This window comes from Folsomia candida, unplaced genomic scaffold, assembly GCF_002217175.1.
Source record: "Folsomia candida strain VU population unplaced genomic scaffold, ASM221717v1 Fcan01_Sc001, whole genome shotgun sequence".
Taxonomy (NCBI): Eukaryota; Metazoa; Arthropoda; class Collembola; order Entomobryomorpha; family Isotomidae; genus Folsomia; species Folsomia candida.
This window is the reverse complement of record NW_019091193.1, coordinates 2,519,687-2,546,530: the sequence shown is the minus strand read 5'-3', so window position 1 is coordinate 2,546,530 and position 26,844 is coordinate 2,519,687. Positions and strand designations below refer to the sequence as shown.

Genomic DNA, 26,844 nt, shown 5'->3' with positions numbered 1-26,844 from the left:
GAAATTTCATCAGAAACACGTCAATTAGCATTGTTTGTTGTTTATTGCATATTAATAACACTACCGGTTTGACCCGAACCGCCGGTTCGGTCACGGTTTGGTCCGGTTCCGGTTCGGTTCCAACTAAAAAAGTTCGGTTCTGTTTCGGTTCTTCAATTCTGGTTCTCGGTTCTAAACCGGTTCTTCCAAGAACCGAACCGAACCGCACCGTTGAGACCACTACCCCCATATCTTTGTTGGATAGGATTTGATGGAGATGTTCTGTTTTAATCAAAAATTTAACTTACAAATTTGTTTCATTAGTTTGTTAGGAAGAAATTGTGATCTAAACTCTGATTTGATAACTTTTTGAAGTTAAAATATATAATTTTTTAAAGTAATGCTCATGTAAGTTTCCTTGAAAAATCTTGATTGAAGATTAAGACTAACGGTGGTGAAGTAATTTTAAGCTCTCCTCAAGGGAACATGAAGCCTCATCTTAAGGTGCCATTGTTTGCGGGTTTTGAAATGTGAATTCTTGTCTCAATTTGCCCGTCTTCCATGTATTCAAATGGCGATTTTGAAACATGTTAATCTCCTGCGTTTTTTTAAATGAAGATTTAATTGCACCTAAAATTCGATAATTTTTAGGTTTGCAAATTTAGGAGGTTACAATTTTGATTTTTCCTTCCATGAGAAAATATTTACATAACTGTTGCATCTTAACTTTTATCTACCTTATTTCAGTTTTCTCTTGGCAGAAAATGTCAAAATTCTAACCTCGTACCTTGCAAATCTAAAAATTATAGACTTTTACGTTCAATTAAATCTTCCCTTTAAAAAACTCCACGTTTCAACAGGTTTCAAAATCGCCATTCGAGTACATGGAAGAAGTAAACCTTACAAAGGAACATACCGAGGTGTCCAACGAGTTAAGGGTCGACACCTGTACCAAAATGACCACAATGCATGACTTATTAAACAAACTGAAGGAATTTCCGTGTAAAATTCACTTTTCGTCAAGTTGTGACGATATTTGTGACGAGCGCATGACCATCGGGTTGCCAGAGAGGAAGAGGTCGGCCGCTGAACGATCAGGTCGACCACAGAGAAGCGTCGTCTTCACGTCGTCTTCAGAGATTTCGAATTCTTTCAAATTTTGAAACCATTTTGAAATTTTGAGGAAATTTTGATATTTTGAAAAAATTTTGAAATTTTGAAAAAATTTTGAAATTTTGAAAAAATTTTGAAATTTTGAAACCATTTTGAAATTTTGAAGAAATTTTGAAAATTTGAAGTCAAATTCTTCAAAATTTTAAAATTTCTTCAAAATTTTAAAATTTCTTCAAAATATCAAAATATCCTCAAAATTTCAAAATGGTTTCAAAATTTGAAAGAATTCGAAATCTCTGAAGACGACGTGAAGACGACGCTTCTCTGTGGTCGACCTGATCGTTCAGCGGCCGACCTCTTCCTCTCTGGCAACCCGATGGTCATGCGCTCGTCACAAATATCGTCACAACTTGACGAAAAGTGAATTTTACATGGAAATTCCTTCAGTTTGTTTAATAAGTCATGCATTGTGGTCATTTTGGTACAGGTGTCGACCCTTAACTCGTTGGACACCTCGGTATGTTCCCTTGTTAGACAAGAATTCAACTACAAACACACATGCAATGGAACATTTCAGAGACATACAACTTCAATACTTCGACAACACGGAGGGCTCCAATTTTCTTAAGTTTTCAAACCGCAGTGTTTATTTTTTTGCACAATTACCGATTTTAACCTATTTTATTTTGCGTGACGTAACGCAGGACTTTGACCCCCCCTCCCCCCTAGTCACATCTTGTAACGCTACTCTCAGACCCCTCCCCCCCTCTCGCGTTACATAATTTATGAACGGTCCCTAAAGACAAAAACACTTTAGTAAAAATTCGTGAGAAACAATTAATTTGTAACTTCGTTTATTATTTTCATTGTATTATAATTTTATCAAAATGTCGAGAAAGCACATACATAGTATGTATCTGTGTACATGTAGATACGTTCTCAATAGTGCCCTCAAATGTTTTTTAATATTGTACAAGACCACGTAAACTTGTACTTATATGTTTCATGATCATTTGGATTGCAAAATTCCAACAACTTGTTCATTGGAATGTTTACATAGTATGGCAACCCTTCGATGTATTTTGGCCGATCGTGAAAAGCAACGACGGGCAATGTCCACGCGAGCTCGATCTTTAGAATATTTGAAATGTTAAAAATCTATGTTCATTTTATCATGTAAATATCTGTATTACTCGAGTCAGGTAACGTACCTCAGGTCAGGTTCCTGACTCGAGTAATACTCACAATTAAACCTTTTACCAAGCTACACGGGGATTTTCCAGCGAGTTATATCAAAAAATCAAGCCAAAAATTAGGAATAACATGGCCTTTATCTTTCCGTCGAATGACCCATTTGAATTAAAATATTGAAGGGCAAAGTTCACACAGATCCGCCTTTAATTTCGTTCCGCAGAGGAAAATTTACTCAAAATCGAACTTTGACCCCCAATATATTTCTTCGAAGGGTCATTCGACGGAAAGATAAAGGCCATGTGATTCCCAATTGTTGGCTTGATTTTTTGATAACTCGCTGGACAATCCCAGTGTAGCTTGAGAAAAGATTATATTGTCAGCATTATTTACAAGTTGTTTGATCACCTTGCGCCCTTCTTCAATTGTCTTAAATACTTTATACTCATAATTGTACTTCTTTGCTTCTTTCTCACTTCCCATTATGGTCACCCAGGCGCACATTGACAAGTCCAGAACTATTTTTGTATGCACTAGAAAAGTGTGGTCCTCCTTTTTAATGATATACGCTAGCCATTGTCTATTACCTGGGTTAGGTTACGTTCAAGTTAGCCCGGTCTTTGAATATGTTTAAAGTGTAGTTAAGGCTAAATACATAGATACACACCTATAAATATCCCATCTTTGCACTCAATGCTGTAAAAAAAACTAACATTGGATATAGTTTTGTTGTTGTGTTGCTCTTCCAAATGTTTAATATAGTCTTTCATGGCAATCTTTTTTCCGGTACACCTCGTTACTTTCCATTCATCACAAGAAACATCCCTACGAGTAAAATATTTGGGGTGGTTTTAATTAGTTGGTAAAGTTTAGTATGTGCATAGTTCCTAAATATTTATAACATCCCACTTATGTGTATTTAGATAGAATAGTACATATTTATTATTGTGTCTTGATCTGAAAAGCAGAATATAACTGGCATTCGAGACACTTGAAGAAACTACCGTAAACAGTAGGTAAATAATTTTGTGATTATGACACGAAAAAAATCTATCCTTACACAAGCAATTACTCGCTGACATAAAACAAACCGATTTCTGAGGATATAAATATATACATACATACATACATACCGGTAGTAACAGGTGTCCTTATGTTTTTTAATTTCAGTAGCAGAAATTAATTCCTTACACCCGGCATCAAAGTTTGGGCACTTGAGTTTAAAGTCAAGCTGAAAATAATTCAAGTAGTCGTAATACACTTATTTTTTAGCATAAGGAAGATTGCATGGAGATGAAATTTTCTGCAACAACCTGTCGCGAAAGTCTCTCAGCCAAGATTGAAACCTGGAAATTGGGATCCTTACAGATCCCACATGTTTCAATTTTCTCGACACAAATTCCACAAACAATGTGCCCATTGACGCAATGGTGAATTGGCGATGCAGGCACGTCCAAGCAGATTGTACATTCGAGGACGTCTTCAAATTTTTGTGGAACGGATGCATGTGCCATTCTGGAGAAACCAATGTACCTATGTAAGTATATAATTCAACTTCAAGTTTATGTGTATATGTACGAATAATATTGTTTCCTCGAACGTTCAATATATACGTAATATTCTTGTACTAAGCACAATAGTATACATATTATAAATTATTTCACCCCACAACCCTTATCTTGTGCAGCGTCCCTAATCAGTTAATTGGATGATATCAATCCTTCATACAAGGTGAATGTGTGTGCTAAATAATCCTACTTGATATAAAAAATAGCGTGATATGGTTCTGTGTGTATTTGCAGCCATGTGAATATTTTTTATGTACATGATTAACGCAAATCGTATTATTTTGTATACGAGAGGATGCAAATTAGGGTTACAAACCTCTTATATATGAATAAGCATTTTGTTAGACTAGCTTCTGATGGATTCTTGTGGCTTTTGATGGTGAATACGCTTTATGCGTTTAGTATCATACATATGTGTACTTAATATTTCTTCGATTGGGGGACGGACACATAAAAACTATCTAAAATTCCTCTGGACTTTGTTTTACTGATATGTGAGATACTCATGCATAAGTGAAAAAGATGCTAGCATAAACCCCATCCAAAAAGATTATTCGACTCCTTGGAATTTGGATGCTGAAAATTTTTGAAATAGCAAAGTTTAACAAATTTGTTCGGTTTGCTGAAGCTTATCGAGTTTAAGATGTAATGCATATGAGATCAGAAAGTTCTGCAATCACATTAATGTGATTATTTGTAATTACCAATAATTTTACTTGTTTGCTTTTGCATACATAGTTCTTACCCAGTTAAGCTATCCAGTTATTAAGGGGTGAAAACCCCTTTATGGAAATGTCTTGTCTGTCTGTCCGTCTGTCCGTCCGTCTGTATCCACGATAACTTTAGAATGGTTTCGTATTTCGGGATGTGGTTTTCGTCAACGTGTTTCTAATTTTTGAAGTATGGATGAGTTCGAAGATGGGCGTTGTAGGTCGTAAGGTCACGGCGCCACGGTGATGACGCCAACGGTCAAAGATGTCGAATTTTTCGTTTCCACCGTTTTAGACGTATTTTTGGACGGGGATTTCAGAAATCGCCACCATTTCGACGTGCGACGACCGTGTGACCGTGTAGACGACGCCAAAGTCGAAAATTGGCGAATTTTTTGTTGCCACCGTATTAGACGTATTTTTGGGCGGGGATTTCAGAACTCGCCACCATTTCGACGTGCGACGACCCCATGACCGTGTGGGAGGTGTCGAATGTCGAAAAAATGACTTTTGTCATATGGGGTGTCTATTGAAAGGTATGGTCGTGTACTTTAGAAGTACGCGGGTGGGGTGTCAAAGCGGGGCAAAATAAGATGCGGGGTAATGTGAGACATTGATGGGAAAGTGCAGAAAGACGTCGTGGGCGTGCCACAAAGACAATTCCGTGTGTTTTCACCCCTTTGCTACATTTCGTTTGCAACGGTTTATTATTAATACTGTGGTTTTTTAAACAGAGAAATGTATGTTTCTGTGTGTGTGGTGTGACTTTTGTGTAACTAACGGTGGCAAAGGGTGACCATGTAGGCGTAAATAAGGCGGCGGTGTGGTCACAAGTTGGTTACTGGGTTGGTGTCATTTTATTTTACACACAAAAGCCAATTACAAATTTTGAGTGTTAGAGAGACGAGTGGAGAAATCGTGCTGTTATTCTCGTAGCTGGAGGGACACTGTTTTAATTTTTCACAATTGTGCACGAATATCACAAAAAAAGCGACGCTAACTTTACAAAGCACTTCCTCCTCTCCTCCTCTCGACCAATCACAAAAGAACACCTTGAAATTTAATTTAATTTAAAGAGGAGGAGAGGAGAGGTCAAAACTTTAGAAAAATACAAATTGTAAAAGATAAAAATGTGAACAAAACTCAATTATCAGCAGGCAGACTGGAGCCGGTTCAAATTTCCCTACCGGTCTCCAGTCTCAAAACCATACAAAATTTAATATTTATCATGTCATGTAAATTCTCATTATCATTAAAAGTTCATATATTTGTTTAAAAAATAATTATGTAAATTCTCGACGACAAATACATACCAAACACAATCATTGCACTAACAAAATTGGAGTCTTCTAACTTGCATATTATGCAAAATAAAAGTATGCACTTGTATGTAATCATTGGACTCATCAAACTCGGTCAGGTTGACGTTCATAAATAAGGAATATGAACATGTTGAATCAAATGGTATATTTATCACACATTTTTAACCGTATCTATGTCACCTGAAGCAATTATGCAATGCTTATCAGTTCACAACTTACGTGGCTTTTTGAGCAATCAATCTCTGCCACGTTAACTCACATCTTAAATAAATATGTGCTTACTTTAAAACATTGGTTCTCTCTCACCCATCAATTCTACCAAAATTATTATAAGTTTTACTCTTTGAAAATCATGAAGCTAATTAGTTTCGCTCGAATTGGGATTATATCCACAATTTTAATTATTTATGGAACTTCACAATCGTACGGTAAGTAAAATCGGGTAAAAATGTTGACCTAAGCCACAACTATTTATGTATATACTTCGGTACAAACTTTTTCTTGTTCAATTTTTACAAGGTTACAATTAATGTTTAAATTGTTAAAATGTACCGATTTATTTACAGAGTTCTGTATAATTTAAAAAATTAACTTTGCATATGTTATGAATTTTAAGAGTTACATAAAAATCTCAACATTTCAGGTTCCAAATATGCCGACGAACTGGCCGAAGCCGGCCAACAGTTGCAATCCGTCCTGGTCAAAAATGAATACACTTCTGACCTCAGATCTAATGTTTTTGAGTACATTTCCCACTCAAAAAATGGAATGACCTTCTTCCTCTACGTGATCCAAATTATGCATGAAATGCTGAATCAACCCGAAGTCAAAGAGGTCAGACTTTGATGCATACATTTTTTACTAAAAAATATGACTGCAAAATTCCAGAGAAACAAACCCATGAAACTCGTCACACGTTGGAAATACATAACAAGGCTGTAGAAATATTACGATTTAATAATTATCCAACTTTTCACCATTATAAAATCAGTCCTCCCCTCGCACACTTATGTAATTATATTTATGTACAACTGTGTAGTTTTAAAATGATTAATTTCAATTTTTATACTTTGAACCAAAATTTTCTTCTGTAAATATATATTAACCGATACAAAACCTTGCAAAGTTTGGAACCTTTCTCCACCTTATCATAAGTTACACAGCCTTGCGAGAATTACTGATACAAATTAAAATCTGCACTCTTAGAAATCCAATATTAAAATAATACCACGGTGCTCAAATCTGACCACAAAAAAGTGGTATTGATGTATAAGTAATACCGTGTAGTACATATTCGCTCGGTATTAAAGTTTTACCATATCTGTAGTAAATTTTTACGGACCGACATATCAATTAATACAAAATCAATACACTGTAAATAGTCTGGTAATAATAAACATTACCGAAAAACACAAGTAATGACTCTACCAAAAAGTTAATGATAAGTTGTACCGTGTGGTAATGGCTTGGTAATAAAGTTTTACCATCATAGTAACGAATTTTTACCTGGTAAAATATTATTACCAAATTTATTACCGAGAAATCATTACCTGCGTGACTTTACCGGATTATTAAGAGTGTATCTTCTACCTATACCAGCTTTCTAATAGTGTATATACAAAACTTCCAGGTCCTCCAATTCCTCACGGACAACGACATCGACATCATGAAACTTTTCTCCGTCAACGTGCCACCCAACGTGGTTGACAAAATGAAGAAAATGGAGGAAGGCGAAGATGACTCGGGTTCCGCGGACACCGCCGCTCGACCCCCGCTCCCCAACATTTCCGACCTCATCGATCTCGACGCCTTCATCTCCATCGCAATCGAACTGCTCGAGGAAAACACGGCGGTCCAAAAAATATTCGACATGCTGTCCGAAACCTCCCTTCAACTCGAGGTTTACGCCATCATTCAAAAATACAAGGACACGGACAACTTCAAAAAAGTGTTCCAAAGCAGAGATGCCCCCATCAAGCTCCCCACGCAACAAATTATTAAGGGACTGACGAAAATGTTCACGTCGAGGAAGGGAAACGTGGACAGATTCGTGGATGGGATGGAGCTTATGCTGAATTGCAAGGAAAATGCTAAAAACTCGGGGTGTGCCGGGATCGCGAAGTATCGGAAGTTGGAAAAGAAGGTGGAATTATAAAAAAAATATGAGGATTGGAATTATTGTATACGTAGTACTGACTTTACCGGAAATAAATTGAGATTTGAGAAAGTATTTAGAAGTGGGGGTACTCACGTCAATTTTCATTTATCTCGAAAATTTAGCGTATTAAAAAAAGAGTGTTTTTACGTCCCAAAATTATTAAATTGCAACGTTGTCATTCAATATTACTCATTAATAATGAGTAATTAAGCGTAGTCTACTAAGCCTTCGTACATAAATATGTATATATTTCGCAAATTGAGCATAGTAACATCCGAAGCATAGTAACTTGCGAAGTTTGCGAAATTTACGAGGTTTCGCAAAACTTTGTTGGAATTTTTTTTCGAATTTACCCAGCCATTGGCCACGTTTTTTTTATTTTACAAGATTATTTCCTTGTCTCACTCCTTCTTCCAATAGATGCAAAGACATACGGGCGAAAGAATTGTCTTATTTTCTGCGTTTGAACTTTCGTTTCTCAGTTTCTGCTCCAATTTGTAATTCTCACCGTTTAATTTCGAACCAAAGTTGTAAAGTATTCAGATTTTGAATACTATCTGTACTACAGATTCTGTAGATATGGGCAGATTAGATTTATCTATGGCTACACAAGTTACTGCAAATTGTTTCTTGTAAATAGTGCATGTTGGCTGAGTGTGATTCGCAAAATTAACTAATCCCTTATAATAATCATCTGTTATCGTGTTAATAAAACAATGCTCTCTTAAAATCAAATTCCAATAATTTTGGATGATGATGACGATTACGCACTATCCACTTTGCACTAGCACATTCAACTTGAAGCTTATGTATGTACTTTATTGGTGACGGTGGCCACATTCATAAATTACATATACAAAAGTATGCTAATGATCCTTATACATATCTCATAAATGTATGATAACACTCCTCTGGCAAGATAACGTTTCCAAGAACACTTAACTAATACATATGTATGAATACACATACTTCAAAGATAATGCCAATATTTAAAAAGATATTACACAAGTCCATCGTTGTTTAGTTCATTTTTTTGGTTCGAGTGCTTAACGCAGATATCTGTACTGTATTCGTATTAATTGGTAAACATCCAAGAAACAAATATGAATATTGATTCGAAGAAACTAACCTGTGGTGCTTTTGCTGCTGTCAACGGCATAATTGTCGGCTACCCGTTGGACACTATAAAGGTTTGACATATACAGAATAAAGTAATAACGTGAAACAAGTAATTACCCCAAAAAATTAAATGAACACACCTCCTGGGTGCGATGGGGGTGGTCATATTGCCGCAAAAGTTGATTGGATCCCCCCTTGGTGTCATACATACATATGCACGATGCCACAAAACGATTTCGATTGTCGCGTTATCCTGATGACCGACAAACTGCCAGACGGACAATGACTCTGAGAAAAAGTAGCAGGAGCTACTTAATAAATGAAGGGTTTGCACATAAATAATTTATTTTTATTTATGAAACAACAGACACGACTTCAAATCCTCGGGAGTAAAGCTGTCAACACGAAAGCATCACATAAACCCTATTATCCTCCCTTGTACTCCAGCTCTATGGATTGCTTGATAAAAACGGTACGACTTGAAGGAACCAAAGGATTGTTTAAAGGTTATTCCCAATTAAATTCTGATCTCTAATTGTAACACTACAAATGCTGCTTATACAAATCCCACAGGCCTCACGATAACCTTGCTCGGTCAAACACCCATCTTTTGTCTAGGATTTATTGGCATTGATACCGGGAAAATTATAGCAAAACTCCTGCCCCCGCCGACTCAAGGGGCCTTCAGCTTTCGTAACTGGTCCATCGCCACCTGCATTTCGGGTGGGGTGACGACTCTTTTGATGACACCGGCTGAAAGGATTAAATGCACCCTGCAAATTCAAGCCGTTGGAACGACGCATCGCCACCACAACAATGGAACATGGGACTGTATTAAGCATCTCTGGCGCACGGGTGGAATTCGAAACTTGTATAAAGGGCTGGGAATCACGTATGTGCGAGGAATTACGCAAGCCGGCGTATATCTTGGAACGAGTGACACAATCATTGCAATGATGACACCATCCAGTGGGAAAATGAGTCCGGGCCGATCAATGATTACTGGCGGAATGTGTGGTATGCTGGTTTGGGCTGCAATTCTACCGATCGACACGGTTAAAACTATTATTCAAACAGGTAAAAATTTAGCATAGAATAAGCATCAATATTCTTAACGTAGGAGGGGATGACTCATCACAAAAATTGACAAAATCAGCACATTATTAATCATTTCTTGGGTCTGGGAATTAATTTTAAACTTACGGACGAAAAATTTGTAGAGCACGTTTTTGTCAATTACAAAAGGAGAGGAGATCTCAAATTTAAGAATATTTCAGAAAAATTGGAACTCATCGATGTCCGCCATCAACTTACAGCCTACATATTTCCTTGTCGTCCAGAATTTGAAGATAAATTTCAAGAGGGGGGAATTGATTAAAAACGTACTGATTTTTACCATTTTAGCCACTCGTCATCGAGTCCAACATACTTTAAGTATACATACTTCTGTATGGACCACTGTTTATTGATGATTTTTATATAAATCCATAGAACCTGAAGGCCCAAGAAAATCTGCAAAACAAATCGTATTCCATATGATGACGACGGAAGGAATACCAGGATTTTACAAAGGACTTGTTCCCGTTGTGATGCGAGCCATGATTTTTAATGTTGTCACATTTAGCTCATTTACATTGTTTTATTCTATTTTGAAGGAAATGTAAAGGAAAGGCGCATTATCTGATAAAGTTGTGGATGTGGAACAACAAAAAACTACATACACTTGTACACGTGTAATTATTTTTAAATACATAGAATGTAAACGTTTTTGAGCATCATGGTCAGAAAAGGAGGGCTGGAGACGAGGATATCGACGATCAACAAGAGATTTACATTGATGAATCACTTATGTATAAGGGGTCATACGAAACATTTCGATATTTGGTCGTCGGTAACTGGCGACACGGTAAAAATGTCGAAAAATATCAAATGCAAAAGTCGACCTCCATAATGAGAGCTACAATGTACAAAGAGATTTTAAAAATCTAACATTACACCTCGTGCATCACCCTTATGCCAATCACGAATAAGTTAGCTTCTTTCGCAGATTGGTTTGTCACACTGATCCTGAGCTATGCAGTACTGCGAAGTAACTACTGAGAACTTCACACGTGAATTTTAAAGTTCAATTTATTTATTGTTAAAGTTTGATTGTGACAGTAAGTATATGTACATCAATGCATTATTAAATTACTCATACATAATTTACATACATGTGCACTACGTTTGATGTTGATCCAAATTTTAAGTTTGTAATTATATGCTATATGTTGTTCCAATTTATATGTTTATACCTATATTATTTTCTAAATCAGGCTTTTAGTACCGACTTCCTTCTCGGGTTTTCTTGCCGACTTCTCGTTCATGATATCGCCCTAAAATTTTAATATACTTCGTGAATACTTTTTATAAATACTTACACTGACTAGGGATACCTTTTCTATGATAGTTGAAAAATGAGTTCTAATTTAACTTTTTGCATGCACCATGATATGCTTTGATTGCAAAGTGCAAAAATTTTTCTGCAAAACCAATTTGCTAATTTTTTAATAGCCTTCAAAGTTGGCGAAAGTGGGGGCGGAATAGGCAGAGTGGGAGCGGGTGGAGATGGGGGCGGTCGTGCCCCCCACTATACATTAACCACCTGTGACGGTCATTATTATCTGTGTGACCCAAGGAAATCCATCAGTAACTTATGTTTGATAAATTTAGTAACTTGTTTACTTGAAATTTAATTAATTGTAAGAAAATTTAGTTAAGTGAATGAAAAAAATTGATGCATGTTGATGGCATTGTGCGAAGTGGTAAGATCAGTTTGCCCAGTTTGCACACCAAATACTTAAATCCTATTGTTATTTTAGTCATTTGCTCTTTCTCTTTTGTTAAAAATTCTCTGAAAATTGTTCAATTAAGTAATCATATTAGCAATTACACTCTAAATATGGCGAAAATCATTAAAGTGTGCGAATTGTTACTAGAATTAGTAAAACTAAAATATGACACCGCTGGAGTACCCGCTGGATAATTGACAGTGGCTTAAATCTTAACGACTTAGCAAGTGAAGGACTGATTTTATTAAAAAATTTACTTAATTTTTCAACTAGTACATGTGAAACGCTCGATGCATTGGAAATTTCCAGTGACAAGCCGAATGCGACCGCTTGAGTTATCGTGGTGAGGTGGAGTCTGTTTTCAAAACAAAAAGTATGCACTATCTTAAAAATAATGTTATCCTTCTTACAAAGAAGTGCTCAAAAGCACTCCTAATTCGAAGTAAATAAGTAAATTTTACTATGTATTTAAATCCAGAGCAACACTACACTAGATTTGCATAGTTTACTTAATATAGAATTGAGAGAATCCCCTATGGGGTGGTCCATAAATTATGTCACGCTGAAGATGGGGGAGGGGTTCCAAGCATCCGTGACAAAGTGTGACATATGGGGAGGGGGGGGTTCGGCCGATCCGTGACATCACGTTAGAGTTGCCACTTTAACTCGGCTTGACTCAGCTTATTGAGTGAGTCGAGTCAAGCCGAGTCGAGTTGACCTCAAGTAAGCCGTCGACTCAATGAGTTGGCTTATTGAGTTGCGAGTTGTGAGTGAGTTGGACTCGGCTTGACTCACTCACTCAATAAGCCGGCTGGCTCCGCCTCCTCGTACTTACACACATGCACAAACAAATTCAGTCAGTTCTCTCCAACTTGTAAACGCAAAATGCATGCGCACGTGTGTACATAGGCTCCGTCAATAAGCTGCCTCCACTCACTCGACTCACTCAGATTCTTAATGAGTCGAATCAAGCCAAGCCAGCTTGCTTCTGACTCGGCTTGCTTCGACTCACAACTCAATGAGTCGACTCGCTTTGACTCACAACTCAATGAGTCGACTCGCTTTGACTCACAACTCAATGAGTCGACTCGCTGGCAACTCTACATCACGTTTTGCAGGCCTAACTTAATGAAAACTTTAACTCACATTTTATTTCTCCGACTTTGACCAAACTACAGTTTATGTCTACAATTATTTAGAAATATATGTCCACCCGAATATCAAACCTTTGATCCAAAGCATCAAAAATTTCAACCAAGTTTTAGATTTCGAGATTTTCAACCAAGTTTCTAAATTTTGTTCAAACCTTCCAATAATTAATTACCAATATCCAATTAAATTATTTGTAAATTTAAAAAAATCATGGTACCATAAAGTTTGCACAATTTCAAATAATCGTCATACATAATTTTGCATAAATTCATTCAACAATTAAAAAACACTGCTAAATCTGCGAAAATTTGCACAATTTAAAAAATTCGTCCGAAAGAATCATGTTTTTCATAGTTTCAAAAATGTGTACTAATCGAAGACAACTGTATGATTCAAAAATGTTAACAATTAAAAAACTGTATGGCAATAACATGTAAGAAAACTGAAAAATTTGGCGGATTTTTTTCAACTTATTTGAAACTTTTAAAAACTAAAAATAATAAAAAATGAACATAGGAATTTTGGAAAGGTTGTTACCCACAAATCTGTCACGATATGAATTTTAACTCTATCAAGGGTACGATATGATTATAAATAGAGCTAAGAATTGTCCCTTTCCTGTAAAATTACATGGGTTTCACTCAGTTATTGCGAACTATTCGTTTCAACCGCAATTTGCACTACACCTTCTCTGACAAAGGCGTGGCTTCATAATTATCTGCAAATAAAGTTAATTTGTGCAAAATCTAGTACATAAGACTCCTTTGTGAGTTTTGATAGTGTGCCCTATTTACTACTCGCTCCTCTTTTATAGAACACGTGTATCTTATTCTTCCTATTGGAAAAATTCAAATTTTAAGGCGTGACGTGACAAGAAGGGGGGAGGGGTTACGGCGAGCGTGACAAAGGCGTGACAACAGGGGTGGGGGGGGGTCCTAAAAAAGAACTTTTTTGCGTGACATAATTTATGAATAACATAATTGACATTGACATGATTGACATAATTTGCATATTATGTTAGTTTGTATTGCAAACTTTGTAAATACATACATATGCCATGGGAAAAAGCCAAATACTTAATATAAGTTTCGAACAGTGGCCGCGGAATTGTGGGGACGGTGATAAAATGTCCTCACGGTTATGCAGAATTGTGGGGACAGTGGGAAAATGTCCCCAAAGTTATTCTATGTCCGCCCATGTTATCTAAACCCCTCCCTCCCTTACCCTACAATATTAATGTCCCCACATGTCCCCACATCTTCTGCGGCCACTGGTTTAACATATTGTACAAATTGAACCCCGGCGAAACGAGTTCGGTTTTGGAATCGAAAATTTAAATATCTATGTATGTAAAATCATGTTACTTACGTCAAGAAGGACTTTCTTGTCGCAGTAATAAATGTTGAGATGGCCGAGACTGCTGGTAAAATTGTGAAAACCAATCCAATTGTTGATTCTGTGGGGGACCATGATCGTGCGAACTCCGTTGTCATTAAAAATATCTTGAATCAAGTGAAATTATTAAGAATTATATAAGATTACACGCAGTATAAAACATATATATACATATCTCTGCGTGGCCTTACGACAATTCCGGAAGTGACGACAGTCAAAGCAATTTGAATGGTGGACAAAACTCGAACGATTTTAGTTTTCAAAGACTTCTCCCAAATTTCATTTTTATCCAGACTCTTCGCACTATAGGAATTAATTAGTGCCATTTTGACAAGCTACAAGTGTCAATTATTAATTTTTCACGTACGTAATTTGTAAAGAAAATATGAATTAAATGTCTATATTTTTCTCGTCTGATCTAATGTACACGTTACGTATGCATCTCTACATACGAAGTGGTTTGGTTATGGTCCATTTCAAGTCCTTCAGGAGGAGGGAGGATACAGTAAACTTTATTTTTAGTACGACATATGCATGTATTTCACTTCATGTAAATACGGTAGCTATTTATCAGAAAATTGTCTTTTTTCAATCGTCAATACGTAGCGTGTGACATGCTACGTATTGACAATTGCACAGGACATGCTGCATGTCCTGTACAATTGTATATATGTATAACGAGCTGATCTCTACTGCTTAATATGGGTAAGGTAAATATGTATGGATATTGGCTACCTAACATGCAAATATGTACATAATAAGTTATGTACATAAGTAAATAGATACAATATGCTCTCACCATAAACTGGTTCCTTATGACGGAGGCTACTTATCAGAATTGAGTTATCTGAAGTAACATGCAACAAAATAGCAATGCTGGATAAAAGGTCGTGGAAAGTACACTGTTAAAATTCTGATAGAGTCACATATGTATATATGCCATGCAAAAAGTTGTTCGTTTGATGGATTTGTCCAAGTCCAAATCACAAAAAACAAAATGGGGCCATACCCCCTTGAAATTTGTAATTTTCATACTCCTCAAAGTTTTTGTTCGAATATGTGTCTCCTCCAGGGTCGAAACGGGAATCATGTCACAAATCATTCTCTGCGCCCTCCCCAGGATATCATCCGTCTCGGTGTGAAGATTCACGGCAAATTGACCAGCATGACGTACATTATTAGTCCCAATCTCGCAGGGAAGGACGGGTAAAATAAGGCCGGGATTTTATTTGCCAAGGCTATTCAATACTAACAACATTGAACATTACTCCGATAACCATTCCAAGCAGCATGGTCCCCACGATAAGCATGGACGAAGAGGGTGTAATTACTTGAAGTATGATGTGAAGGATTCGATAATTTTCGATGAGTTTGTCCCACAAGGAAATCCTTCCGATTTTACGAACCATGTTGCTAATAACTCTGGTAAATGTGATGGGTAACAGGATAGTAAACGCTAAGACATTGAACGCTTCGAAAACGCAGGACACAGAAAGGGTGACGCGTATTAAAAGGATGGACACAATGTGCTCATTGTTACGCAGGACGTAGATGTACATATTTTTAGCACATGCATGCATATAAATACTCACCATGGTGAAATATTCTGATTCATCACTCAATAATTGTTTGTGATGATTACATATTTGACAATGTTAAAGCCGAAATGAATTTTGGCAGCGTAGTCAGTTATCACATCCGATGAATCATTCCCAATTAAGGTTACATACACAATCCCATTGTTAACTGAACGTTGAGATTTACAAATCAATTTAATGCATGTGTAAAAATAATAAATCATTACAACGCATGTAGCCAATGGGTGAAAGCAGTTTGTTATGCATACGTCAAAATGAATATCATATTGTTTTTGTCCGTCGAAAACCAGCTAAAATTGATACGTCCACGTGTTTTCTATACTTCTGACACGCGTACACAATTTTATGACACCTTTGAGGTCAAAATGGGGATCAACATTTTCGGGGATGAAAGGATTTTACGCTAAGAATGTCGATCTATTGATCACGCGCTGCGTATCGGACCAACGGACAGACAAACAGAAGGACAAAACAATCTTATAAAGGGCTTTCACACCTTATTAATCTTATCTCATGAATTCCTCATGACAAATATGTACATAAATATGATACGCGCAAACCTTACCACAAATTCGTCATCTCCGCATATACCCCATCCGAAACTGCATACTTTACAATTCCCAAGTCATCTCTACCTTGTCATCCAAGCAACATGGAAATCATCAAGATTTTCATAATACCGTTAATCTTAGCTGTAACCCTTCTCCAAGGAGATGCACAAGAGCTTCCCATCGAAAATCCCAATAAGCCGGAAGACCGTGTCCCTGCAACGCTTACCTTTTATCGGACGGATGGAAATAGTCAGTACGTCGCAGTTTCATCGAAATTAAGCGACACGAGTGAAGATGAGGATTGGCAAGATTTCTTCAGCGACGCCTCAACCGTCGATGTCATCGCGTGTGTGACAGGAATGTAAGTATGATATGTTTCGTCCCAAGTATTTAAATAAGTAGTTAATTATTTTACATGCGTAATTTGTTAGTGTATATATTTATGCATACAACTGTTCGTTAAAAAAACTTGAGGAACAAATCTGCGAGGTTATATGGCATGGTTTGTTTGAAAAAAAATTAGCAAAATTTACAGACTTTGCTCTCCATTTTTTAACGAACAGTTGTGAAAATATAATTAATTTGTAATGTGTAACTTTATTCGAATTAATTTTTTTAAAGTGGTTAAATCATTTTTTTACTTTAAATTAAAAAAATAATTTCAGTTGGAGATTCTTTCCTTCCACAAACTATCACGTTACTCCCGAAGCCACGGGGTACATCCTTGGGAAAAGTGATAAATCCAGTTGTTATTTCATTGGCCAAAATGGAGCTGTGTTTCTTGACTTATTGTCATATCGGGGGTTGGGTGGGGACGACGTAAACTGGGATGCGATTCACTTCTTCACGGAAGATTACGGGGGTGGCGAGACGATGTCGTTTTACGCCCCATTTACCGGCATCCCGGACGAATTAATACCAAACATTCCAAACCAAGTTTTCGTCACGAGATCCTTCCTCATCACGGGGAAACAACCGGCTGACCCTGATCCCGTAAATACGCCGGTTTACAGGATAATTTTTGATCCTTTAGGCGACGCTAGGGAAGGTTCGGTTTGCTTTGTGTTAAATAAGGAAACTGTTGAGGGGAAGGTTAGCAGGATGCATTTCCAGGAACGCATGTACTACGTGGATGATAGTGATGGAGGAGTAAACTCGCTATTTATGGGATCCTTGCAGCATTTTACGCTGAATAATATGATCGAAGATGATTGTAAAGTAAATTCTACGGTGGGACAAAAACGTCTGGAGAGTCCTAGGTCTGTGGCAACGTTCCCACTTATTGGTGCTTAGAAATAGTTTAGTGTTAAAAAGTGTGTTATAAATACATGTACATGTATCTAATTGTTTCTTGTAAAGTACAGTAATAAATACATGATGTGAGAATCACGGTGGCTTTTATTCCGAAGATTAAGTATTCATACATATGTACATATGTATATGAGGTTGCTGATAATATGATGACACACATATGTATGAATTGGCATGGTCAGATAAGGCGGCGTCGTTTAATTGACAAAGTGACATAAATACACACGCATATGTACATACATAAGTCGAGCCAAACTATATGTATATTTATCTATGTAAGTACTTGGGTACCGGAGTGAATTTTAACACCAGAAGGTGAATTGAAGCATAAGTATATTCATCTCACATTTATTTTTACTATCCATAAAAAAATGTGTATAGAGTAATTTATATTTGCAAATTTGTAAACCACTTGTGGGACTAAAAATACTTTAATCATATGAATAATATTCTTTTTCCAATTTTTGATTATAATATGCGGGCGGTTTAGGAGTAGGTGTGCCTGGAACGGGGGTACCACCGGTACATTTCGGGACTTGAAATGGTAACCGACATATGTACAGATCCCACTAGAGAGTTGTTATTTCCATTAATTGGAGGTCCTCAAAGAATATGTAGATGCATATATTTATTTGTTAACTCACAGAATCAAAATAGTAGCCAGCAGGACACGTTTTCCGAATTGGTGGTAGAGGTGACTCCTGGCAAGTGTAGTAAAAGCTGCAGTTGAAAGGATGACCGATATCGCCGACGTAATCGGGTGGGCAGATCCATTCAGCGATGGGATCCTTAAATGTGATTTAATTAATTAATTAGCGATACCTTATGGAGGTGGAGATTAAAAAAAATATATACACACAACGGTGGTTGTCTCAGTTGATTGTTCGGTTGTCGTAGTTGGTTCTGTGGTGGTTGTAGTTGGTTCTTCAGTTGTCGTAGTTGGTTCTTTGGTTGTCGTAGTTGGTTCTGTGGTTGTTGAAGTTGGTTCTTCGGTTGTCGTAGTTGGTTCTGTGGTTGTCGTAGTTGGTTCTGTGGTTGTCGAAGTTGGTTCTGTGGTTGTTGAAGTTGGTTCTTCGGTTGTCGTAGTTGGTTCTGTCGTGGTCGTAGTTGGTTCTGTGGTTGTCGAAGTTGGTTCTTCGGTTGTCGTAGTTGGTTCTGTTGTTGTCGTAGTTGGTTCTGTGGTTGTCGTAGTTGGTTCTGTGGTTGTCGTAGTTGGTTCTTCGGTTGTCGTAGTTGGTTCTGTCGTGGTCGTAGTTGGTTCTGTGGTTGTCGAAGTTGGTTCTTCGGTTGTCGTAGTTGGTTCTGTGGTTGTCGTAGTTGGTTCTGTGGTTGTCGTAGTTGGTTCTGTGGTTGTCGTAGTTGGTTCTGTCGTGGTCGTAGTTGGTTCTGGGGTTGTTGGTTCCGTGGTAACCGGGCTGAAATATGGATTCATATTTGTACGCATATGTAGTTAAAAAAACTCTGGTTTATTTATTCAAAATTACTTTTCCTTTTCACAAATATAGTAGAACAGGTTAGTTTTGGGTAGAGTGTACCACGTGGTTGGATCAAAAACTCGATTATGAATAAATACACAAAAGTCAGGTTCCTTTATCGGATGTCCGACTTCCCAGGGTGCCCATGCGTCGACCATAATTTCGTCACCGGTCCCGACCCAGAAATATTTCATACTTTCGGCATCATATGCACCTCCGGTCCAGGCTTGTTCTTTAATGTAAGCATTAAAAGTTATCTAATTAATTACAATTATTTCTATAACTTAATTATCATAAACATCGTTTATTTATACATATTTAATGAAGCACTTCACGCTGAACTTGGTTTGGGAACATTGTAAAATCCATAAATTCTGTAAACTTATTAATATTTCTAAGGAAAATTACCTTACAAATGTCTGCAAACTTACTCAAAGAAATGATGTATGTATCTTGATTTTGTAAAATGATTTTACAAAACTTACTAATTTTACGAGTTACCAATGACTACGTGAATTGCCTCAATATTTAGCTAATTTCTTGTCTTATTTATGTACCAATGTCATTCTCTATCATGAGGAGTCGAAGTTCAAAATCTTCCTCTGGAGTTCCGACAGACGTCAGATTTCCATGATCCGATCGGATGCATCCTGTGTATGCGTTGTTCCATGTGCTCTAAATGTTCATTATTTTTAAATATTTACCAATATTTACCACAAAGCAAGTTTACTCGCCATACTTACCGGGACATCGCTGACGTAATATGAAGAAGTACGAAATGACCCGATGAAGGTAAATTCTACGCAGTTTTAAAAAATTGCAATTTATTTACGCTAATCTCACCAATAATTTAAAATCTACCTGGAAGAGGTTCCTCTTCTACCGGTGCAGCACTTATCAAATTAAGAACGCTAAGAAATAACAAGGTAAAAATTGGACCCATTATAAATTAAGTGATTCTTGAACAAAGTTGGCAACTAATCGCAACAAGTTCCAGTAGTGAGTGGTACAAATTAATAAAAATGGATCCAGGTTAATACGGTACGATCCGTCCCATGATAAGGGAGCCATGTCCTGGATGCTTATCATTTTATTACCGGTAATTTAAGTATGACAATACATTTTGCACACAATATAAAACATTTGTGTGATACATATGCAAATAAGTAAGTGTTTCATAAAGAGGGAGACAAATTTATCTTTACTTTGTTTAATTGGACAGGAAGCGGGACAGACTTTTGTGACATGTTGCACGAATTAAGGCCAATAATTGTTATACTTAATTAATTTCTTGTTCCATAAATTTATCAGTTTACCAGATTTTTTAAATATATGAAGTAATTGCTTATACAAATTTGCATAAGGTGGTGTGATTGTGATTCACCAATTTTATCAGTTATCTACTAAAAGTCAAGTTGTCTTCTCATCCCGTATTATTCAATTGTTGGATTGTGCACATACAATTATGCTCATCCTCAATGTTTTGTCCATGCATAGACAAACTGCATTTTATGATATAATCCGTAGATATTTATATGTATGACGAAATGTGTCATTCATAAAGTATGAAAATAGACATGACATGTAGCATATGCATTACAATGAATATGCAATTAAGTACTTAATAATATCAGACATATTTATCTATTATTTAATATTGTGTCATGCAAACGAAAAATAATAAATCACGAACCACTTATAATGTATTGTTTTTTATTACAATTAAGAAAATTAGGAATTGTTTATTACATACTTATTCCATAAGATGTGCACAAGTGACAAGTGTGAAACTCAAGACCTTAATCCTATCGATAATACCATTCTTGCATTATCCTTGCATAAGATGGTGGTGGCTTAGGAGTTGGTGTCCCTGGAACGGGAGTACCCCCAGAACATTGTGGAACTTGAAATGGGGGCCGGCAAATATATTCAACCCACTGACAAAGAGGATAAATATTAAAATACACCAACAATTTTATGTGTGGTATATGTACTTATTTTGCAGCTTACCGTATCAAAGTAGAAGCCTACCGAACAACTTTTCCTAGTTGCCTGTGAATCCAGACAAGAGTAGTAAAGACGGCAATCGAACGGATGACCAATATCGCCGACATAACCGGCTGGACAAATCCATTCAGCGATGGGATCCTAAAATATGTTTAAATTAATTAATAACCAATAAAAAATTTGGCTTAAAAATTAACAAGAACCATTAAAATCTCATTCTTATTATACTTACATACATGAAACATCATCAATAAGTAAGCTTACCGGCGTTGTCGTCCCTTCCGTTGTGCTGGTTGTACTGTCCGGTTCAGTGGGTGTCGTCAAGGTCGTCTTTTCCGTGTCAGCTTCCGTGGTTGGAGATGTCGGGCTGAAATTATGAATGCATTTTAGAAAGATAGTAAAAAATTTACGTATCTCCTTAATTAACTTACACATCCTTTTCGCAAATGTAGTAAAATGGCTGCGTTTTCATTTCCGTGTACCAGGCAGAGTGACCAAAAACCGTGTTATGGATGGCTATGATGTATCCATCTTGCTGGAGGGGATGTCCAACCCTCCAAGGGGCCCATTCGTCTACCTGAACCTCTTCACTGGTCTCCTTAATCCAGTAGTATTTCTGCCTATTGAAGTCATACCCGCCCGCGGTCCATACGTCCTCTAAAATTCGTCATTTGTCTAATTGAGTAAGCTTAATTATTCCTACAATTATGTAGATAAACTTGGTTACCAATGCTATTTTCTATCATGAGGAGACGTACTTCGAGGTCTTCGTCGAATGTTTCTACGGAAATTAAGTTTCCATGGTCGGACCGAATGCATGCTGTCAGAGCGGCGTTCCACGTGGTCTGAGTTTTACGAATAATTTATTTATGTATCAATGTTCATAATTAATCATAATTAATAAAAAGAATATTTACGTACTCTGACATTGCTGACGTAATACGAGGAATCACGATATGACCCGATGTACCTAAATTCTAAAAAATTTTTGGTAAAATGTTTATATAATTTGACTAATTTTATATATTTTTTGCAAATTTGCAATAATTATTATCACTACCTGAACTTGATTCGTTCGACTTGGCAGATTCTGCTAGAAAAAGAACGCTAAAGAATAAAAATATCCATTTGTTATAAGAAAGACCCATCATAATTCTGGTGATCAGCGGAATAGTAAAACTGTCAACTTGTCGCGTCAAAAATTGGTGAATGTCGCCATTCATTATCAAAAAGCAGATTCAGGTTGCATACCTACATACATACACGTGAGATATGATCTGATAAGGGGACCGTGTACCAAATAACTTATCTTGCTTTTACATATTCATTGCATAATGAGTAAATTGTTTTGAAGTTTGCGACAATAAATTTATTTAATGCTAAATGTTAAATTGGTTGCATAGTTTAATTACTAAACTTATACTTTTTACATATTTTTGTTCCCAAAATACGTCATAATCACATTTTTTGCACTTATCCAGAAAAATATTTCGCTACACAAAACTTCATTGTAATTTATCACCCAAGTTTAATGTAAACATTAAACTTGGGTGATAAATATGACGTGATTAATACCCGTCTTTCTAAATATCAGCATTGACGGCATGTCATAGGCCCATTAAATCTGTATCGAGCATGACATTAAGGTAACGTCTCAAAATAATTACCTCGATTTTGTAACAAAAAAACATGTTAAAGGACAAGCTCTCAGATATTTGGTAAAAAACAAATGCGTACAGAATTTGGGTTCCAGATACCGTAATTACGGTTAAATCAAAGTAAATATGCATTACACAGGGTCAATAAGAGCTTTTATTTATTTATTTACTTAACATGGTTCGTTTACATATTTAAATTGTGGATTTATCCCTTTGACGAATTCTGATACCGCTTCGACTTACATAACACTCTCAAATTTGCATGACAAGGTGTCGCCAATACGCAAATGTTGGAGCCGCTCAAAAAACTTCAATCTTATGCATGGAGGTATATATGTGCTATTATAAGATCTTATCTCACTCGTAAGCTGACCGAAAAAATGTATGTCGGGTTTTACACAACACAAGCCAATAAAATATATTATCGACACAAATAATAACTATGTCGGAATTGTGCCACATACAAAACAGATATTCTGGCACATCGTGCGGGCAATGGGCATTCACGCAAACTCTCACTCGCATCTCTTTGCATCTTCACAACTTTGCGATGTTTGTGAAATTGGTTCCGTGAACTATTTTAAATGAAGCTACAAAAACTGAAAATAAGAGAAGATGTGCAAATTCGCATGACGGCGAATTTGCGAAAAATAGTTTGCGACGAAATATGTAGATGCTCTTTTACTTGGCGTATTTCGTAAAAAATAAATGAATCTTATCGTTCGTTACAAACGAAATGTTGTGTGATCACATCCCCTGTCCTAGAAAGGGGTGGTCCAGTAGTCGATTAGAGCAACACAGTTGATAAAATACTTCTCCTGGAGTCATACAGTGTCTCAAAAAATTGAAGGCACCTTTACGTATTTTTAATTGCGATATGATCCCATGCACTTAGAGCTATGAAACTCTGCATGTACTTGTATAAACTAATTGACGAATAATCCCTCGTCGCCGATTTCTAAGGTCACCGCCCGGTCGAAGGTCAGAATTTTTTTACCACTTCAAAATGAGAGGCCAAAATGAAAACTTCATGGATAATTTTTTTTGGACTTTCTAATATTCTTTATTGGTTGCGGCAAGCCCTCACGAAAAAAATGAGCTATCGTTCGACCGTGTACGATTTTCTTGACGCCCACAGGAATTTTTCGCCAAGAACGGTTTTGAGGCCTAAAATCGTGACCGTGGCGAAATTCAAACATTTGAAATATACAAAACCATACAAACATTGAATATATGCTTTTGTATATTTCAAATGTTTGAATTTCGCCACGGTCACGATTTTAGGCCTCAAAACCGTTCTTGGCGAAAAATTCCTGTGGGCGTCAAGAAAATCGTACACGGTCGAACGATAGCTCATTTTTTTCGTGAGGGCTTGCCGCAACCAATAAAGAATATTAGAAAGTCCAAAAAAAATTATCCATGAAGTTTTCATTTTGGCCTCTCATTTTGAAGTGGTAAAAAAATTCTGACCTTCGACCGGGCGGTGACCTTAGAAATCGGCGACGAGGGATTATTCGTCAATTAGCTTATACAAGTACATGCAGAGTTTCATAGCTCTAAGTGCATAGGATCATATCGCAATTAAAAATACGTAAAGGTGCCTTCAATTTTTTGAGACACTGTATGTACAAACATACAAATAAATATTGTGCAGCAAAGTGCGTTTTTATTTATTTATTCAGAGCACCTACCTGTCATGAAAACAGGAGGTCGTGGGTTCGTATTCCACTGCGGTAACCACTTTTTGACCTGTTAGCGATTTCCGTATTTCATTCATAAAATAACACTCGAAACTTTAAAATTTCTATTTTTATTTATTCTTTTTCACAAATGAAGTATATATCTAGAATAATTAGCCCTGCGTAATGTGTACCACTTGGTGGGATCGAAAATTTAAAAAAATTCAATTCTTTTCGCAAATGTAGTAAAATGTCTCCGTTTTCATTTCCGTGTACCAGGCGGAGTTACCAAAAATCGTGTTGTGAATGGCTATGCAGTACCCTTCTTGCCGGAGGGGATGTCCAACCCTCCAAGGGGCCCATTCGTCTACTTGAACCTCTTCACTGGTCGAAACCCAGTAATATTTCTGCGTATTCGGATCATACCCACCCGCTGTCCATACGTCTTCTAAATTTTTTTACCATATTTGTTTAATTATGCTTATTTACATAGAGCAATCATTTTTAGAGTTAAGAAAGTAAATTATTAAAAAAATACGAATGCTATTTTCTATCATGAGAAGGCGAACTTCGAGGTCTTCTTCAAATGTTTCGACGGATATTAAGTTTCCATAGTCGAACCGGAGTCATCCTGTGTATGCGTTGTTCCAAGTGCTCTGATTTTTACGAATAATTTATTTCTCAATTTTGATACATATGTAACAAAAAGTGTTTTGCATACGGTGACATTGCTGACGTAATACGAGGAAGCCTGATGTGACCCGATGTACCTAAATTCTAAAGAATGTGTAAAAAATATAAAATTTATATGTTTTTTTAAAATTTTTATTGAAAACTTGTAATATTACCTGAACTTGATTCGTACGAGTTAGTAAATTTTGCTCGAAAAAGGACGCTGAACAATAAAAATGTCCAATTGGTATAGAAAGAAAGACCCATCATAAATAATTCTTGACGGAAGTAATAAAACCGTCAACTACTGATACTCGCATCAAATTCGATTAGTGAGTGTCCCCGTTCATTTTTATAAAACAGATGCAAGTTACACATGCGATCTGATAAGGGGACCGTGTATCAAATAATTTATCCGGTTTTTCCTGATTGCAGGTAAATTACTTTGAAGTTTGGGAAAATCAATTAAATTTAAACGTGTAAAATGATAAAGATTTTATTCGGTTGTAAATTGATTGGACCATTTACATAATTAACTTTTACTTTTAACAAACCTACACATATGGTTTATTAATTGGATTACAGGGAAGTTAAATAACGAGAAAAAGCTCACTTTATTTGAAAATATTTCGAATGCTATTAATATACTTAATTCGTACGCTTTGTTTCCGTAATCATGAATGTACGCGATCGTTTATGTGTATTTATCTCGCCGAGATAAACAGAATTCAAAAATATTTGCGTAGAAAAGTAATTTATTAACCAATTTTTTTTCATGAAACAATTCCATTAATGTTCACCCTTCGACGGAAAATTACGTTTTAAACTCCACATAAGCTACCGGAAATTTACGAACCCTTATTACCTTTTTTCTACAAACTTTTCCGCATCCATAAATTTTATGCATAAATTTCCTCCCCACTTTCCATATCCCCTTTGGATTTTCACAAAATGCCACCCCACCCGATAAGAACAATCCAATCAACAAAATAATAAACGACGTCCCTATATTCGCCTGCAATTTCTGCGCCGGGTGGTCATCCTCCCTCAGCATATTCGTCTTTGCCACCGTCGTGTGTGCAAAGGTGATTACATTTTCCCAAAAATTATACAGCCCGCCTTCAAACACCCCGGCAAATTTGAACTTAACCATGGCACTGTACCACCCAGACTTTGTCATCATTAGAAAAACCCTCCTCGAAAACAAGGTGTCCTTACTGGTCACGTACGGCCTCCTATTTTTATGCGAGCGTCCACCCGGCCCCAACATTTTTTCGAGTAAATGTTTCCTCGTCAAGTGCCTGGTTCGCAAAACTAACGCGGTCTTTTTGCAGTTGGCAATATCGTGGGGAATT

General features: G+C 36.6%; 6 protein-coding genes and 1 long non-coding RNA gene across 13 annotated transcripts; 3 read left to right on the top strand and 4 right to left on the bottom strand.

Annotated features, from left to right (window-relative positions):
* Positions 1-127: 127 nt before the first annotated feature.
* Positions 128-15,147, bottom strand: LOC110863669 (E3 ubiquitin-protein ligase sina). Of its 5 annotated transcripts, XR_002549286.2 has the most exons (8): positions 14,730-15,137; positions 14,512-14,645; positions 3,597-3,816; positions 3,417-3,514; positions 2,997-3,108; positions 2,871-2,930; positions 2,692-2,801; positions 1,919-2,223 (listed from the first exon to the last, which is right to left on the bottom strand). XR_002549286.2 is itself a non-coding variant. In XM_035855000.1 (7 exons), the coding sequence occupies exons 1-7, from the start codon at positions 14,862-14,864 to the stop codon at positions 2,044-2,046; spliced, it is 1,035 nt and encodes a 344-aa protein (XP_035710893.1). In that variant the 5' UTR covers positions 14,865-15,139; the 3' UTR covers positions 1,919-2,043. The 5 variants fall into 5 exon arrangements, 3 of the variants coding, with proteins under 3 accessions (XP_035710898.1, XP_035710893.1, XP_035710890.1); XR_004835552.1 differs by having other exon boundaries at positions 2,692-2,930; positions 14,730-15,138; XM_035855000.1 differs by lacking the exon at positions 2,871-2,930 and having other exon boundaries at positions 2,951-3,108; positions 14,730-15,139.
* LOC110863008 lies at positions 6,138-8,113 on the top strand. Its single transcript, XM_022112217.2, has 3 exons — positions 6,138-6,311; positions 6,527-6,717; positions 7,514-8,113. The coding sequence occupies exons 1-3, from the start codon at positions 6,236-6,238 to the stop codon at positions 8,036-8,038; spliced, it is 792 nt and encodes a 263-aa protein (XP_021967909.1). The 5' UTR covers positions 6,138-6,235; the 3' UTR covers positions 8,039-8,113.
* LOC110844648 (mitochondrial carnitine/acylcarnitine carrier protein) lies at positions 9,888-10,949 on the top strand. 2 transcript variants are annotated; one of them, XR_004835577.1, is made up of 3 exons: positions 10,108-10,237; positions 10,438-10,542; positions 10,652-10,949. XR_004835577.1 is itself a non-coding variant. In XM_035855012.1 (2 exons), exons 1-2 carry the CDS (start codon positions 9,904-9,906, stop codon positions 10,536-10,538), a joined length of 435 nt encoding a protein of 144 aa, XP_035710905.1. In that variant the 5' UTR covers positions 9,888-9,903; the 3' UTR covers positions 10,539-10,875. The 2 variants fall into 2 exon arrangements, 1 of the variants encoding a protein (XP_035710905.1); XM_035855012.1 differs by having other exon boundaries at positions 9,888-10,237; positions 10,438-10,875.
* A 1,560-nt stretch (positions 15,148-16,707) lies between the features above and the next one.
* LOC110863197 lies at positions 16,708-18,073 on the top strand. Its single transcript, XM_022112450.2, has 2 exons — positions 16,708-17,048; positions 17,353-18,073. Exons 1-2 carry the CDS (start codon positions 16,789-16,791, stop codon positions 17,978-17,980), a joined length of 888 nt encoding a protein of 295 aa, XP_021968142.1. The 5' UTR covers positions 16,708-16,788; the 3' UTR covers positions 17,981-18,073.
* A 241-nt stretch (positions 18,074-18,314) lies between these two features.
* On the bottom strand, positions 18,315-20,494 carry LOC110863236 (mucin-2). The gene is made up of 7 exons (XM_022112492.2): positions 20,335-20,494; positions 20,217-20,272; positions 20,031-20,148; positions 19,483-19,705; positions 18,858-19,413; positions 18,643-18,786; positions 18,315-18,567 (listed from the first exon to the last, which is right to left on the bottom strand). The coding sequence occupies exons 1-7, from the start codon at positions 20,414-20,416 to the stop codon at positions 18,430-18,432; spliced, it is 1,317 nt and encodes a 438-aa protein (XP_021968184.1). The 5' UTR covers positions 20,417-20,494; the 3' UTR covers positions 18,315-18,429.
* Positions 20,495-21,169: 675 nt separating this feature from the next.
* On the bottom strand, positions 21,170-22,700 carry LOC110863675 (lithostathine-1-beta). The gene is made up of 7 exons (XM_022113037.2): positions 22,541-22,700; positions 22,402-22,457; positions 22,208-22,325; positions 21,912-22,137; positions 21,745-21,847; positions 21,484-21,621; positions 21,170-21,410 (listed from the first exon to the last, which is right to left on the bottom strand). The coding sequence occupies exons 1-7, from the start codon at positions 22,629-22,631 to the stop codon at positions 21,279-21,281; spliced, it is 864 nt and encodes a 287-aa protein (XP_021968729.1). The 5' UTR covers positions 22,632-22,700; the 3' UTR covers positions 21,170-21,278.
* Positions 22,701-24,932: 2,232 nt separating this feature from the next.
* LOC110842202 lies at positions 24,933-25,847 on the bottom strand. 2 transcript variants are annotated; one of them, XR_002547316.2, is made up of 4 exons: positions 25,666-25,847; positions 25,539-25,594; positions 25,356-25,473; positions 24,933-25,265 (listed from the first exon to the last, which is right to left on the bottom strand). It is a non-coding gene; the product is annotated as an uncharacterized LOC110842202 (long non-coding RNA). The 2 variants fall into 2 exon arrangements; XR_004833320.1 differs by having other exon boundaries at positions 24,933-25,473; positions 25,666-25,845.
* Positions 25,848-26,844: the final 997 nt, after the last annotated feature.

Coding starts and splice junctions, on each gene's coding strand:
- LOC110863008 (XM_022112217.2), top strand. CDS start 6,236: ATGAAGCTAATTAGTTTCGCTCGAATTGGGATTATATCCACAATTTTA. Junction 6,312..6,526: donor TGGAACTTCACAATCGTACG/GTAAGTAAAATC, acceptor TCAACATTTCAG/GTTCCAAATATGCCGACGAA. Junction 6,718..7,513: donor ATCAACCCGAAGTCAAAGAG/GTCAGACTTTGA, acceptor CAAAACTTCCAG/GTCCTCCAATTCCTCACGGA.
- LOC110844648 (XM_035855012.1), top strand. CDS start 9,904: ATGACACCGGCTGAAAGGATTAAATGCACCCTGCAAATTCAAGCCGTT. Junction 10,238..10,437: donor TAAAACTATTATTCAAACAG/GTAAAAATTTAG, acceptor AGAATATTTCAG/AAAAATTGGAACTCATCGAT.
- LOC110863669 (XM_035854997.1), bottom strand. CDS start 14,864: ATGGCACTAATTAATTCCTATAGTGCGAAGAGTCTGGATAAAAATGAA. Junction 3,515..3,596: donor CTGAGAGACTTTCGCGACAG/GTTGTTGCAGAA, acceptor AATTATTTTCAG/CTTGACTTTAAACTCAAGTG. Junction 2,224..2,691: donor CAATTGAAGAAGGGCGCAAG/GTGATCAAACAA, acceptor AATATTCTAAAG/ATCGAGCTCGCGTGGACATT.
- LOC110863197 (XM_022112450.2), top strand. CDS start 16,789: ATGGAAATCATCAAGATTTTCATAATACCGTTAATCTTAGCTGTAACC. Junction 17,049..17,352: donor ATCGCGTGTGTGACAGGAAT/GTAAGTATGATA, acceptor AAATAATTTCAG/TTGGAGATTCTTTCCTTCCA.
- LOC110863236 (XM_022112492.2), bottom strand. CDS start 20,416: ATGGGTCCAATTTTTACCTTGTTATTTCTTAGCGTTCTTAATTTGATA. Junction 19,706..20,030: donor CATGATAGAGAATGACATTG/GTACATAAATAA, acceptor CTTACATTAAAG/AACAAGCCTGGACCGGAGGT. Junction 18,568..18,642: donor CTGGCTACTATTTTGATTCT/GTGAGTTAACAA, acceptor ACAACTCTCTAG/TGGGATCTGTACATATGTCG.
- LOC110863675 (XM_022113037.2), bottom strand. CDS start 22,631: ATGATGGGTCTTTCTTATAACAAATGGATATTTTTATTCTTTAGCGTT. Junction 22,458..22,540: donor GTCGAACGAATCAAGTTCAG/GTAGTGATAATA, acceptor AAAATTTTTTAG/AATTTAGGTACATCGGGTCA. Junction 21,848..21,911: donor TACATTTGCGAAAAGGATGT/GTAAGTTAATTA, acceptor TCATAATTTCAG/CCCGACATCTCCAACCACGG.